The 14,222-nt window shown below is 45.7% G+C and overlaps 1 protein-coding gene across 1 annotated transcript in view; it reads right to left on the bottom strand.

Annotated features, from left to right (window-relative positions):
* GRXCR1 (glutaredoxin and cysteine rich domain containing 1) overlaps positions 1-14,222 on the bottom strand; it is an 89,309-nt gene that overhangs the window by 38,217 nt on the left and 36,870 nt on the right. Inside the window, exon 2 of the mRNA XM_077301180.1 lies at positions 7,047-7,666. Coding sequence (XP_077157295.1) covers positions 7,047-7,439 — 393 coding nt within the window. The 5' untranslated portion in view covers positions 7,440-7,666. The remainder of the gene's footprint in view (positions 1-7,046; positions 7,667-14,222) is intronic.

Raw genomic sequence — 14,222 nt, 5'->3', positions numbered from 1 at the left:
TGGCCGTCTATTGGGTCCTAGTTGTGATCCAGCTTGCAGTAGGAGTTAAGAGTGGCAAGCTGTAATCTTGAGAATTGGGTTTGATTCCCCCACTCCTCCTCCACGTGAAGCCTGCTGGGTGATCTTGGGCCAGTCACAGTTCTCTCAGAGCTCTCTTAGCCCTACCTACTTCACAGGTTGTGGGGAAAAGAAGAGGAGGCAATTGAAAGCTGCTTTGAGGCTCCTTCAGTCAGTAAAAAGCATGGTATAAAGATCAGCTCTTCTTCTAGGGCCACTTCAGACTGTGAATATGGGGTGTGTGGAGGCAGCTTTAGCACCCTTCCCTGTACATGATGGTCCTGATCCAAAGTGGGACCAATGCAGACTTGGTAGTTGAGTTCCAATTATGGAAGTCTCAAGATCACATCTGTCAATGTGAAACCCCAAAGAGCACAAGGGCTTTGCATTGGGTGGGTGAGTGGTGCAAAGGGCTGTCAAGTCATTGTTGACTTATGGTGATCCCAAGAGACAGAAAGTCAAGGCAAGAGACGTCCAGTGGCGGTTTACCATTGCCTACCTCCGCATCATGAAGAAGAAGAAGAAGAAGAAGAAGAAGAAGAAGAAGAAGAAGAAGAAGAAGAAGAAGAAGAAGAAGAAGAAAAAGAAAAAGAAAAAGAAAAAGAAAAAGAAAAAGAAAAAGAAAAAGAAAAAGAAAAAGAAAAAGAAAAAGAAAAAGAAAAAGAAAAAGAAAAAGAAAAAGAAAAAGAAGAAGAAGAAGAAGAAGAAGAAGAAGAAGAAGAAGAAGAAGAAGAAGAAGAATTGGTTCTTATATGCCGCTTTTCTCAAAGTGGCTTACAATCGCCTTCCCTTTCCTCTCCCCACAACAGACACCCTGTGAGGTAGGTGATGCTGTGAGAGCCCTGATATGATTGCTCAGCCTGAACAACTTCTAACAGGACTGTGAGGAGCCTGAGGTCACCCAGCTGGCTGCATGTGGAGGAGCGGGAAATCAAAACCAGCTTGCCAGATTAGAAGCTGGTGCTCTTCACCACTACAGCAAGCTGACTCATTACCCTGGTATTCCTTGGAGGTCTCCCACCCAACACTAACTAGATCAGACCCTACTTAAGTTTGGGTGCAACTTTTCTAGACTCAGAAGAGAAACTCCATAACATTCATAGTACCAAAATCTCTGTGCTTGGGTGTCACAGACTGGAAAACTGAAGCCCTGCCTTCTGCACCATAAGACATAAACCTATGCAGAAAAGACCACCATGGAATTGTTCCATCCCCTTATTTTCTGGCTACTTGAGTTTGCACCAAGAGAATGTCTATGGGTGTTGTCATGGCAACTGCATCTCCTTCCTCCTTGAGGCACACAGCAGAGGCTAAGGGGAGAGGCGTTGCTATAGCAACCTTTTCTCCAGTTCAGACATCAGCAGCAATCAAAAGGCAATTCTGAAGGAGGGAGGGGTCACACTCCCATTGGGACATCATAAGAGCCACTTTCTCGGTAGCAAAGATCACACATCACTGTTCTGGCACATCTGCTTTGTGAAAAGCAGAGTGCGAAAGCAAGCACTCTGCTGGATCTTTGTGATCAACTTCTGATGCAAAAATAAGCATTTCAATATGCACAAAATCTTCTGCAAAAAAAGGGGGGGGAATTGTCCCCTTGCTCTTGCCCACGTGCGGTTCATGACTCATCATTATTCCTTTATGTCCCTACTCCGGTGCCCCATTTTCATTCGGAAAGCAATTCCAGCCAAGTAGCTGATATCATATGAGTAGTGGCTCAGGTGACATCATGGTCAAATGCAGCCAATAAGATTTGGCTACATGATGATGTCAGTGATGGTACTCACTACATAATTTTCTAGCCCAATTGCTAAGAGCATATATTCCTAAATTTTAACAGCAGTGTTCATACGCATACCAATGCCTGAATTTTTAAGAAGTTCCAAACACCTCCTGGGAACACTTTTTGAGAACTCTAAAAAACCCCCCACCACATCCCCCAAAAATGTTTTCAAAAATTTGCAGGATTCATTATTTGCAAAGCGCTGGCCTCTGGTTCAGCTCAATACTAATGCAAACTGAGTTCCATTCTTTCTTACAAACTTCTTAGGGCGGGAAATACAGTCCCTGCCCCCCCCCCCAGGCCCTGATCCTTTTAATGGAAGTTTACTGGGATTTTATGTACAAGATAATATTATTTACCTCCATATCATCAAACAGCTGCCCTTTTCCATGCAATAAGCCAAACTGTGGCTCTCCAGGTGTCCAAGGACTACAATTACCATGAACCCCTGCCAGCATGGTGCATGGATATCTGGAGAGCCATGGTTTGGACACCCCTGCATTAAGCCTTTATTAAAAGATTAGGACACGTTCCTTCTGGCCAGTTGGCAACACTACCTTGTACAAGGAATTCACAAAATAATTGTAATTTATCCACCTTTCTTGTTATTGATGGTAAAAATAAAGGACCAAACATATCAAAACAAGCCATCTTGATTCGTGGTCTGCAAACCACCACGTGGTCTCTGCAAGATCTCAGTACAGAATATTAGAGAGAAGAAAGGGATCCTTAAGCGCTTGGGTTTTGAGTTTACACTGTATCTTTTTTCATGCCTTTTGAGACCCATTAAGTCAGCAGTCCTCAAACTTTTTGAGCTCCTAGACAACGGATTTTGACACAGAGTGGTGAACACAACAACAAGATGGCTGCAGCATGAGACTATGAAAAGTTTCAGCTACCAGTTTCCATGAAAGAAAGAGGAAATTTCCCTGCAGGACTGTTGGTAATCCACACATCTGTTGGCAGAATATGCAGACTGCTTCTAGAGAAAAGTACGGCCTTTGAGGGAATAGGCTTCTTTCACACATGCAAGTCAGTAAAAGATCACACTGTTAGATCTGCAGCCCATTTAAATGGCTGAAGAATAACTTTGCAGTGGGGAAGGAGGAAAAGTTAGGGACAGGTAACTGGAAACAACAACAAGCCAGTTTAGTGTAGTGATTAATATAGGCAGCCTCTAATCTGGAGAACTGGGTTTGATTCCCCACTGTCCCACATGCAGCCAGTTGGGTGACCTTCAGCCAGTCCCAGTTCTCTGAACCTCACGTACCTCACAGGATGTCTGTTGTGAGGAGAGGAAAGGAAGGAGACGTTAAGCTGCTTGGAGACCCATGAGGACTGCTGGATGACCTTGGGCCAGTCCCAGTTCTCTCAAGGCTCTCTCAACCCCACCTACCACACAGGGTTTCTGTTGTGGGGAAAGGAAGTGACTGTAAGCTGCTCAGAAACTCCTTCAGGTAGTAAAAAATGGGATACCCCAAACTGTGCAAGAGAGGTATGACGGCACACATCTCTATCCTTTATCTTGTGAAAAGCTTCAAATCCGCAGCTCCCTCATTTTATCCAGCCCCACCAGGGAGAAAAGGTGGATGAGTGGCACTTTATGGGAGGGTGATGAGAAGGAGGCTGCTGCCTTCTCCTTTTTCTCTTTCTTTCAGTGCTTGTCTATGTGCAGGGCAGAAGGTGCGTAAACAGCAGCAGCTGGGAGAAGAAGGCATGAATTCCAGTGCTTCCTCCTCCCTTCTTTCCCCACCTGAGCAAAACAATGGGCAAGCGGGGGCTGCAACGAAGAGAAGCTTGTGGTAGCTTCTCCCCACACACGTTCTTTGTACCTCCACAAAAGGATAGGAGGGTTTTAAAAGGGATAGAATATATGCTGGCTAAGCCTGTTAGAACGATAGGCAATGGCTCAGTGGAGGGTGATATATTCAGCGTGGTGTCATGGTTAAGAGTGGCGGCCTCAAATCCGGCAAGCCAGGTTAGATTCGCTTACTCCTCCACATGCAGCCATCTGGGTGACCCTGGGCCAGTCACAGTTCTCTTAGAGCTCTTCTCCACAGAGTAGTTCTCTCAGAGATGTCTCAGCCCCACCTCCCTCACAGGTTGTCAGTGGTGGGGAGAGGAAGGGAAGGTGAATGGAAGCCTTTTTAAGACTCCTTCAGGTAGTGAAAAGTGGAGCATAAAACCCAACTCCTCTTCTTCTTCAATGGTCTCCATCCTTAACCTACATTCAGCAGCTAAAAACAAATGCTTCACACGCGCCATCATTACAAACCTTGGCCTGATGTGCAAATAACATTCATTATTTTAGCCTGGAAAAAAGAATATCACCAGAAGGAAGGAATGATTATTGATTTGCAAGGCAGACTTTGTGTACTGTATATTGGTTATGGTGCTAGAAATCACTCTCCTCTTCATCATGGAGGATGGACATGACCCTGCCCGAATTAGGCATGTTTCGAGAGAGCTTTAGGCCTGCCATGAACTCTCTGGCTGACATTAGTGGTGTTTCTTTATGGATGGATTGCAACCTGTGTGCCTGCATAAACCAGCTGGAGCTTTCGGAGGTTAATTTGAGCCCAGCCTCATCAAGGTACAGCACTGCCAGGGCCGAAAGCCTGGAACGAGTTGAACCGCAATACAAGCCTTTGAACATTTAGAGAATCATTTTCCTCGGATCTCATAATGAACCTCCCAACGTGTATGAAAGAACTTGCAAACAGCAGGTAGCATTTTCCACCTGAAAGCTCACGGCTAAGTGGCTGGCTTGTCATTTGGGAGTCCACAGGTTGAAGTTTGCTTCTGGCAGGAGCCAACTGGGAATCCACCCCAGATTTGTCCTACTTGCACATCCATCTGCAAGATGGATTCTCAGAAGCCAACTGAGAAGGATAAGAGAATCCACCCCATCCTGATTCCACTCATATTGACCTGCTTTAGCACATCAAACACTTTGGAGAATTTAAGCCGGTCATTAGTGTCTTTTATGATAGTGGCCCCCCAACCCTTGTAAGGCTGGGGACCGCCTGCAGGGGTGAGGGGGAGATGGCAGCCAGGGTGTGGTGCATGCGCGGCAGCTCTGAGCAAATGCACATGGGCGGAGCTGCCACGCATGCACGTTTTTGCCCTGCCATGAGCACAAACGCATATGCGTGGCAGCTCGGCACACGCGTGTTTGTGCCTGCCGGTATGCCGGCGGCCGCATCTCCCTCTCCCCCCCACCCCCGCAGCGAGAAGCTCGCCGGGCCGCGAGCCAATCGGCTGCCGAAGCAGCCAATTTGCTCAAGGCCTGGCGAGCTTCTCGCTGTGTGTGGGGGGGAGAAAGTGGCGTGGCCCCCAGCGGCCTGATGCCGAGGCTTTCGTGGCCTGGTACCGGGCCATGGCCCCAGGGTTGATGACCCCTGTTTTACAATATAGAGCTGGTCATCTTTGAAGAGGTAACAATGGCATATCTAAGACAAGATCAAGAGGAGGAGATAGGAGGAGGAGGAGGAGGAGGAGGAGGAGGAGGAGAGGAGGGTTTAAGGAGTCTCACAGCAGCTTCACATTCACCTTCCCTTCCTCTCCCCACAAGCACCTTGTAAGGTAAGTGGGGCTGAGAGAGTTTTGAGAAAACTGTGACTGGCTCAGAAAGGGTGGAGGGTGGAGCTGGCACACCTACTCCCGCCTTAAACTACCTCCTGTCTCTCCCCTCCTCAGTCCTTCTTGAGCCTGCCTGTTAAGCTGGATAGTGATGTCATTTCTGGTGACATGTCACTTCAGGAGGTGTAGCAAGGAGGTGTGGCCAGATGACATCACTTCCAGGGCTCCACAAAGCCTGAAAAATTATTTCAGGGGCTACTCCACGGTCAAAAGGTTGATAAAGGATGCACTACAGAATGCTGGATCTCCCCACTGTGTATACATGCCCCCATTTCTGTGAGTCCATCCCTCCATCACCTTCGTTGCATCTCAGGTAAACAAAATACACATTCCCCTCTGTACATATGTGTATTAGTTAACTGTGTACAACTTGCCTCACACAAGCCTTGTTCACAAGTTACAGGGAATGTGCGTACATCCTCCATATATGTGCATCCACCATTTGTGTGTATGTACACATCCTCCATTTGTAAGGAAAAGTCAGTGAACATTCCCATTGCAAATGAAAGCAGAATGCAATAGCTGGACAAAGATGCAATTTCAATCCCACATTCAGCTGTACGTGCCTTGAAAGTAACATGGGAATTACTCAACACATGTGCTGTTAAGAACCCTAAATTTTGAGCATGAGCAGACCCAACTGTCCTTTACCAAACCTTTAAAAATGCATCTGTGCACTGAAAGTAACATGATAATTATGCAACATACGGATAAAGAAAAACCAATCCAAATACTTGTGCACAGGACTACAATGAATGGAGGGGACATGGTGGGATTTGTCCTTATGGGATTCCAATTATAGAATCATAGAATCAAAGAATCATAGAGTTGGAAGGGGCCATACAGGCCATCTAGTCCAACCCCCTGCTCTATGCAGGATCAGCCCAGAGCATCCTAAAGCATCCAAGAAAAGTGTACATCCAACCTTTGCTTGAAGACTGCCAGTGAACTAACCCCTAAATTTGTCTTAGGAGCAGTGGCTCCTCCAGTGGTGCTCTGTCCCGTATTTGGGCAACTGGGATGTCAACTGCTGCTCTCTTAGCCCTTGAGTGGAGAGCAAAAGAGGTGTCTGGGGAAGGAATCCAACCAAAGCCACACAAAAAGGTACATGCAAAAGTACTCAGAGACAACAGCCATTTAAGGCAGTGGTAGTCAAACTGTGGCATTTGCTGGCAGGGGCTCGTGAGAATTGTAGTCCGTGAACATCTGGAGGACCACAGACTGACTACCCCTGGTTTAAGGGATATCACACACACGGTTTCTTTGCACTCTTTGGATTTAGCCGACAAGCTGCAAGTGCCTATATTTTGGTGAGCTCTTCTCAACAGCAAAAGTGCAAATTATATTCATTCAGTTTTTCAGCTGCAATAATATTGAGAGCTGGAATTTCTCGCCTGAGACCTTAACCCCTGGAAGTGTTGCCAGGAATTCTCAACGTTGAGTATGAGCAGTCCCAACAGTCCTTTAGCGAAACTTTTTACAAGAAGCATGCTTCTTTATTAAGAGGGTGGAAGAGGAGACGGGAATGGCTTGGGGACTGAGGAGCAAAAGAGATTTCCCTTACCTGGAACACTTTTGACAGATTGTCAAAGAGCACCTGACCCGCACTAACTTTGTGCTTGACTCCTCGGACGGTCCCGTTTTTGCTGAGGATGTTGACTCTTTTCGCACCGAATCCCCTCTCTTTGGCGGCTCTCACGAAAATGAGCATATCATCCGACTCCTTCTCGTTCTCGTCGTATTCAGACCCCAAGTTCCCGTTGTGCGGCCCGTCGGATTCGCTGAGCCGGCTCTGGTCCGTTTCGGAGCTGCTCGTGCCTTCGGAGTCCAGGGAGTCTGAGGTTTCTCCATCGGCGTACACCTCCTTGAGCACTCTCCCGCTGTGCGAAGAGGCGATGCGGAACCGCACTTTCCTCGGCTGCCTCTCGCCCTCACCTTTGGTGTCGCTCTTAATCATTGTCCCATCCGTCAATAGGAACCGCTTACATCCTCCTGGCGTTGGCTGTCATCACTTTCGCCAGTTTCTCACACTTAAAACAATATCCAAGTTCTTGGCCAGTGACAGAGGCGCTGCTCCCATGAAAGCCAACATCGAAAGGAAAGAGGATTCCCAAGAAGCTCCGGTGCCGATCGGCGATCAATAATGCATGCCTGTGTGTGCTATGGTTACCTTTAAACTAAAACCTGTAAAATGAGATCATCAATTAAATATTAACAACCCTTTGTGTGCTTTTTTTTTCAGGGGCAGAAGGGGGGAAAGGGAAAAGAGAATGAACGGTTCTGGGGTTTTGTGTTTTTTTTTCTATGTTATAGTCAAGATGTACCTGTTAATTTGTATGTGTTGACGGAGAAGAAAAAAGGAATGAAGGAAGGATTTAGATCGAAGGCTGGCCTCGACATCCTGAGCTGTAGCTTCCGGAGAGCTAGCTGCAGATCCCAGATGGGTTGTGTGGACCTGTCGGAATGGTGATGTCCTCAAATGACATCTTCTTAGACCAGTCACATGTTACACCTGACCACCTAACTCCAAGGGTGCCAACAGGGCTGGACCTTGGAATGGAAGTACTCAACTCAGCAGGGGAGTCCTCCAAAGGAGGCTGTAGTTTAATATTTGCAATGCACCTTTCCATCTAAAGGGGTCAATAAGATCAGTATATCCAGAGTCAATACCAGGGGTGACATTTGAGATACCCAGCGGTTATGGGACCTATCCCAGAAGTTTGGATAGCAATTGACATCACTGGACATCCCTTGAGCCCACTTCCCCTTTTGCTTTACAGGCTTAGTCTTTTTCTCCACAATGGAAATGTCAAAGGATCAGTGGATTGATTGGCTGGCTCCCGCATCTTATTTCTGTGCCAGCTTCTCTGAAGAGGCATGTCACCACTTCCAGGTTGCCTCAAAGCTTGAAAAATATTTCAGGGGTTCCTCCACAGTCAATATCTGGTTGGGAAAGGTTGGTCTACAACTGCACCACTGGATGAGTCTTCTTTTGCTCCCCACAAAAATGGCATGGAGCAAAAAGCAGGAGTTTTATTGGCTGGAAACCATTTTAACTCCCTGCTGTCTGCTCCCTGCCTAAAGCGGTGGGGAGTAGAAAGCAGGGGTCATGAACCACTATGAACCAGTTTTATTCATGAATCCATTTTGGTATTAGTTCTTGTTTCGGTTTATGATTCAGACATAAAGCATAATCCAAAACAAACAACAAAAATGTGGTTCATGCCCATTCCTCCCTGCTACACCAGTCCAAGAAGGCAGCCAGGAGGACTCAAAGGAAAGCATCCAAGCCCTATGCTTCCAAGAACATCATCAGATGTGCAATGAGACCTTGGGCAAAATTATGGCATTCCATTCAAACCTGTGCTTGTTTGCCTTGGTCCCCCTAGGACTGACACCTCCACTAGTGGACATTCCTGGAGATCTGAGAGCAGTTCCTAGGGAGGAGTTTGAGGGAGGGAGCTCAATGAGGACACAATGTCATTCTAGGACTTCCATTTCTCTTTGATTCTATGGTATGCCATAAAGTTCAGCATCTGAAGCTGTCATAACCTCCATGGAAATTGATATCCATAGCCTGCTGCATTTTAAAAGTGCCCGCAATTCCAGAGTAACCTAACATTAGCATTTGTATAGATTTATATTAGTATTTGTATAGATCCAGCTCTCTTGTTGTGCTTTTTCAGTGGCAGAAAAGGGGAAGACAAGAATAGTATTTTTATTTCACTTAGCTATGGTGGTGTTCATCTACCCATGGAGGCTCCACCACATCATAACTTTGCAGGCAGGATGGGTTGCAAACAATTTCCCTTGGGAAGCCAAACAACACTGCACATGAAAATACTGCTGAGAAACAATGGTTACCAGACAACTAACACCATGGCAACCCCAAGCAGTGTCTCCACTTGACCACAATTTCAGCCCAGAGGTATTTTGCAAATTTTGCAGACCACTTCTCCTTTCTGCATCCATGCTCCAAGCTCATTGTCTTCCTTCGGTTGCTGGGAAAACCACCACCCAGTGCATTCCTGAAACCTGCTCACAGCAGGCCCAGGGCTTCCTTCATGCATTCAGTCCTCCATTTGATTGTCATCCCTCGAAATGTCAATTTGGAAACAAATGTATAATTGACCAGTGCAATAAAGTCTTCTCCAATATCAACCTGCCTTATTTGCAGGCTTAGGGAGGACTCCCTCTCCTAAGGTTTGCAATTTCTAACATTCTAGTTCTCCTTGAAGGTTTCACAAACCAGGAAGGAAATGGATCTTAAAGTACAGGCAGTGGGCTTTTCTGTTGGCCTCGCTCAGAGAGATCAACTGAAAGGATCCAAACAGGAGCAACAAGTTGGTACAGCAGCCACGATTACCATGTGATTTATTGATACATTAACAGGTCCAGAGAGAGAATCAGCAAAGAAACATGCAAAAATATCCCAGCTCAATGCCAGATCTCTATTATTGGACACTACTAGTAACAAACATGAGTCCAGTAGCTTCTGCTAACAATAATGAGAGGCCATCTTAAAAGGTGTCATGACGGCATGCCTACTCTTGGTCAGAGCAAATGTTGGAATCCATATAATAGAATGGATAAGGAAATGCTTAGGGCTGATCCTGCGTTGAGCAGGGGGTTGGACTAGATGGCCTGTATGGCCCCTTCCAACTCAATGATTCTATGATTCTATGTACTGCTTCAAATAACTCTACGCAGGGCTGCCCTTGAGACTGGCAGGGACTCAGTGGAAAACACACAACACACCAGCACTTTGCTTAGCTGCTTTGGCTCCAGACTGGAGACCAAATCAGTTTCGAGGTGCTGGTATTAACTTTTAAAGCCCTAAAGCAGGGGTAGTCAACCTGTAGTCCTCCAGATGTTCATGGATAACAATTCCCATGAGCCCCTGCCAGCAAACACTGGCAGGGGCTCATGGGAATTGTAGTCCATGAACATCTGGAGCACCACAGGTTGACTACCCCTGCCCTAAAGGATCTGTGACCAGCATACCTGCAGGACTGCCTTATAATCCCCCAAGAGCATTACAACCCTCGGATCAGGATCTGCTCAAGGTCCCTGGCCCTGGCCTCAGCCAGGTGGAACAAGTTCCTGAGGGAGAGCAGGGCCCTGCGGGACCTCAGTCCGTTCTGCAGGACCTGCAAGACTGAGCTGTTCCCCTGGACTTATGATTGAGGCCTTCAATAACTCCCACCAAACAGCTGGCTTCACCTCGAGGAGGAGAAGGAGAAATTAGAAGATCAACTCCCTTCTAGAGGACTCCGCAGTCTGGGCTTTTTAGAGGGGTTGATTGTCTATGTCAATTGTTTTAAACTGTTTGATGATTTTACTTATGATACCAGACTTGAGCATTCGGGAGGGCAGGCTACAAATAAAAATGCATTAGTAGTAGTAGTAGTAGTAGTAGTAGTAGTAGTAGTAGTAGTAGTAGTAGTAGTAGTAGTACATTATCACACTTCAGGGTAATTTGTCATGAAAGGAAAAGAAGGTTGAAGAGTAAAAGGACAAAGAAGATTCTTGTGCAGTCTCAGTTCATATAGGATGATGTTAGGAAATTGAGGGGGGGAGTACAATGAACTTATTATGCCGTTCAGGACCCACTTGCAAAGTAACTCCACGATACTTTTCCCTCTCCAAATGGAAAAGACAGAAATCGTTCAGCAGTCGACACTCACCATCCTTTCATTTTAATTTGCATGGTTTCTACAGACAGTGTTACAAGCTGTTTTCCATGTCCATTTTGCAGATAAAGAAAGTCATATCCACATTTGCCACTGTGCCTCCCAGCACCTCCTCTTCCATCTCATCCAGTTCCATGTCCTCAACCTTGGTGTTAGGACCCACTTCTGGGTCGTGACTCACATTTTGAAAGTCATCACTTTAGGACAGGCTTGCTCAACCAGGCTTTCATGAATCATAGAATCATACAGTTGGAAGGAACCTCCAGGATCATTTAGTCCAACCTCCTGCAGAATACAAGAAACCCTGGTGTTTCTTGATGGCCTTGGAAGGGTTTCCTGAATGTGGAAGTTAATTTTGTATATATTTTTAAGATTTGTTGAACATTTATTAGGTAATATGGCCATATATAGTCATGCTGACTCACCCACCCCCTCCACTGATGGGCCTGGAGGGGGTGGGAAGCGGAGGGGTCCCAGGTGGGCATGTACATAGCTATGCTACTCAACCATATTCTGCATGACTGTGCCACTTCTGGGGTTTCTCAAACCCTGAAGACTGTGTCAGGGGATTTTCAATGGTAAAAAGGTTGAGAAAGATTGCCTTAGACAGTAATTCATATGTGCTTTTGGGTGGCCAGGAAGGAATATTAATGGGGAACCAACAAACCCCTCTTGTCATGTCCGTGGCAAATCTCCCAAAAAAGGTAAACTCAACGTTCTGTCTAGAAACTCAGTAGTTTATTCAGGAGAGTACAAATGACTTTACAAGACTCTTTGTGTTGCCAAAAACAAAGGCAAGCAAAAATTAGAGTAATTATAGAAGCAAAGTTCCCATCCCCCTTCTGTACACCATTCAGTTTCACACAGAACAGTTCTTATCATCAAAGAGTAGGACAGTTCACAGTGGAAACCTCCAGACAGGAAGAAGCAGCCACAATAACTGGGCACACGATAGAAAGTCAGACAGCCCCAGAGTCTGGAAACAAAAGGACAAGGGGACAAGCAAGGCAACCTCAGGACATGTCCCCACAGGGAATTCTGGGACTTCGGTCAAGTAAATCATGGCAGGAGCTGGTGGCTACATGACACACCCCAATTGCTAGTGTTTTGTAGTCTTCTGTCTGTTTTGTCTATTCATGATAGATTCTCATTTTGAACCAACTAGTCAAAAGAACTTTCCTAGCACCATTTAAGTTTGAGGACCATTTCCTGGCTTCAGCCCCACAACCAGAAATGCTAATGATGGCTAGTCTTCCCTAAGCTTTACCATCTGCCTGTCAGACTTGCTTTCCTGCTCAAAAAAAAGAAAAGATGATTTATTCCTTTGTCAGCTGCTACTTAAACAGAAGAAATGAACTAAAAATAATAAATGACAAGGGCAAGGATGGATCATATTTCATTGTTCGAAGTTGTACATAATCCTTGTAAACAAGAAATAAATCTCTTGCTGTCTCTGGTAGTAAAAATATATGTATTTATTTGAGATGCTTCAGACCTGCCTTTCTTCAAAAAGGACTCAAAGGGGGTTACAAGGCTAATTAAAATGATATAAAAACAAAAGTGGGTTAGTGGGAAAACTGCAGTGGGGGGATGAGTTGCTGCCCCACTGCTCCTCTTCTTCTTGGTCACCACCTGTTTGCATATTTAGATACAACAGTTAGGTGGTTAGGAACTCTCTCTCTCTCTCTCTCTCTCTCTCTCTCTCTCTCTCTCTCTCTCCCCCTTGACCCCTGCTGGCTTCAGGACCCTACATCTCCCCTAACAGAACCAGCTGAGATCTCATCTGAAGATATATCCAGGGAACAAACACGAAAACTTCAACTTCAAACTGAGATTTCAGATCTGGGCTGGTGACTGCCCTATATCTGCACCATGATTTAAACCATAGTTTTGTACAACGGTTAACCCGAGCAAGTGAGCAATGCTTCCTGATGTGTGAAGTCCTCATTACCATCAATTGTAAAAAAAAAAAAAAAAGGGGGGGGGGAGGATGGAATTGATCACATGGGCTGAACACCCTCATGAACTCTGCTTCACATTGAACAATTGTGTGATGGGAGGTGAATTTCCTCCAGGCCAGGCTGGAGTCTGTCGATTTTTGATGGGTAGATCACTTGGGCATGACATTGGTGACAGGCAGGTGGTTGTGAGTGTCCTGCAAAGTGCAGGAGGTTAGACTAGATGACCCAGACCTTCCAAGTCTATGATTCTGTGATTCTGTGATTCTGTGATTCTGTGATTCTATGATTCTATGATTCTATTCCAAGTCTATGATTCTATGATTCTAACAAAAGCCAAAGCCCAGCTGCATATTCCACTGTGTGCATAGGATGGCCCACAGGCCAACCATCCCTATGAATGCAAAATACCCACTTTGCTTAACTTAACTGAATTCAATTGATAATATCTACTAAATCACTATGTGGCACAGTTAGAGAAAATTAGATGTTTCTCATCCAGCAAAATTGCCTTTTTCAAACTACCTCTCATTTCCCCTGGTGAAGAACAACAGGAAATATCGCATGATTGTCAGCTGAGGATTATTTTTTCCTTATGAAGCAATTCGTTTCTTCTCACTTTTGTCACTCTTTGGTGTTTTTTAATTATGGGGCTCAATAACTCCCTTTCATTAGCTAGCGTCCAGATAAACATATTTCCATATTTACCACTTTAGGGTATACCGAGACAACATTTTGTACTAAAGGAATCAAGAAACGACTTCTGAAATCAACAATCCCTGACTTAACTGCTGTCTTTGATGTGAGTATTTATGCAGTCCTTTGAATGATAAATGAGCCTCTTGTGGCGCAGAGTGGTAAGGCAGCCATCTGAAAGCTTTGCCCATGAGGCTGGGGGTTCAATCCCAGCAGCCGGCTCAAGGTTGACTCAGCCTTCCATCCTTCCGAGGTCGGTAAAATGAGTACCCAGCTTGCTGGGGGGTAAACAGTAATGACTGGGGAAGGCACTGGCAAACCACCCCATATTGAGTCTGCCATGAAAACGCTGGAGGGCGTCACCCCAAGGGTCAGACATGACTCGGTGCTTGC

This window comes from Paroedura picta, chromosome 10 (genome assembly GCF_049243985.1).
Source record: "Paroedura picta isolate Pp20150507F chromosome 10, Ppicta_v3.0, whole genome shotgun sequence".
Taxonomy (NCBI): Eukaryota; Metazoa; Chordata; class Lepidosauria; order Squamata; family Gekkonidae; genus Paroedura; species Paroedura picta.
This window is presented reverse-complemented; position numbering and strand designations above follow the sequence as displayed.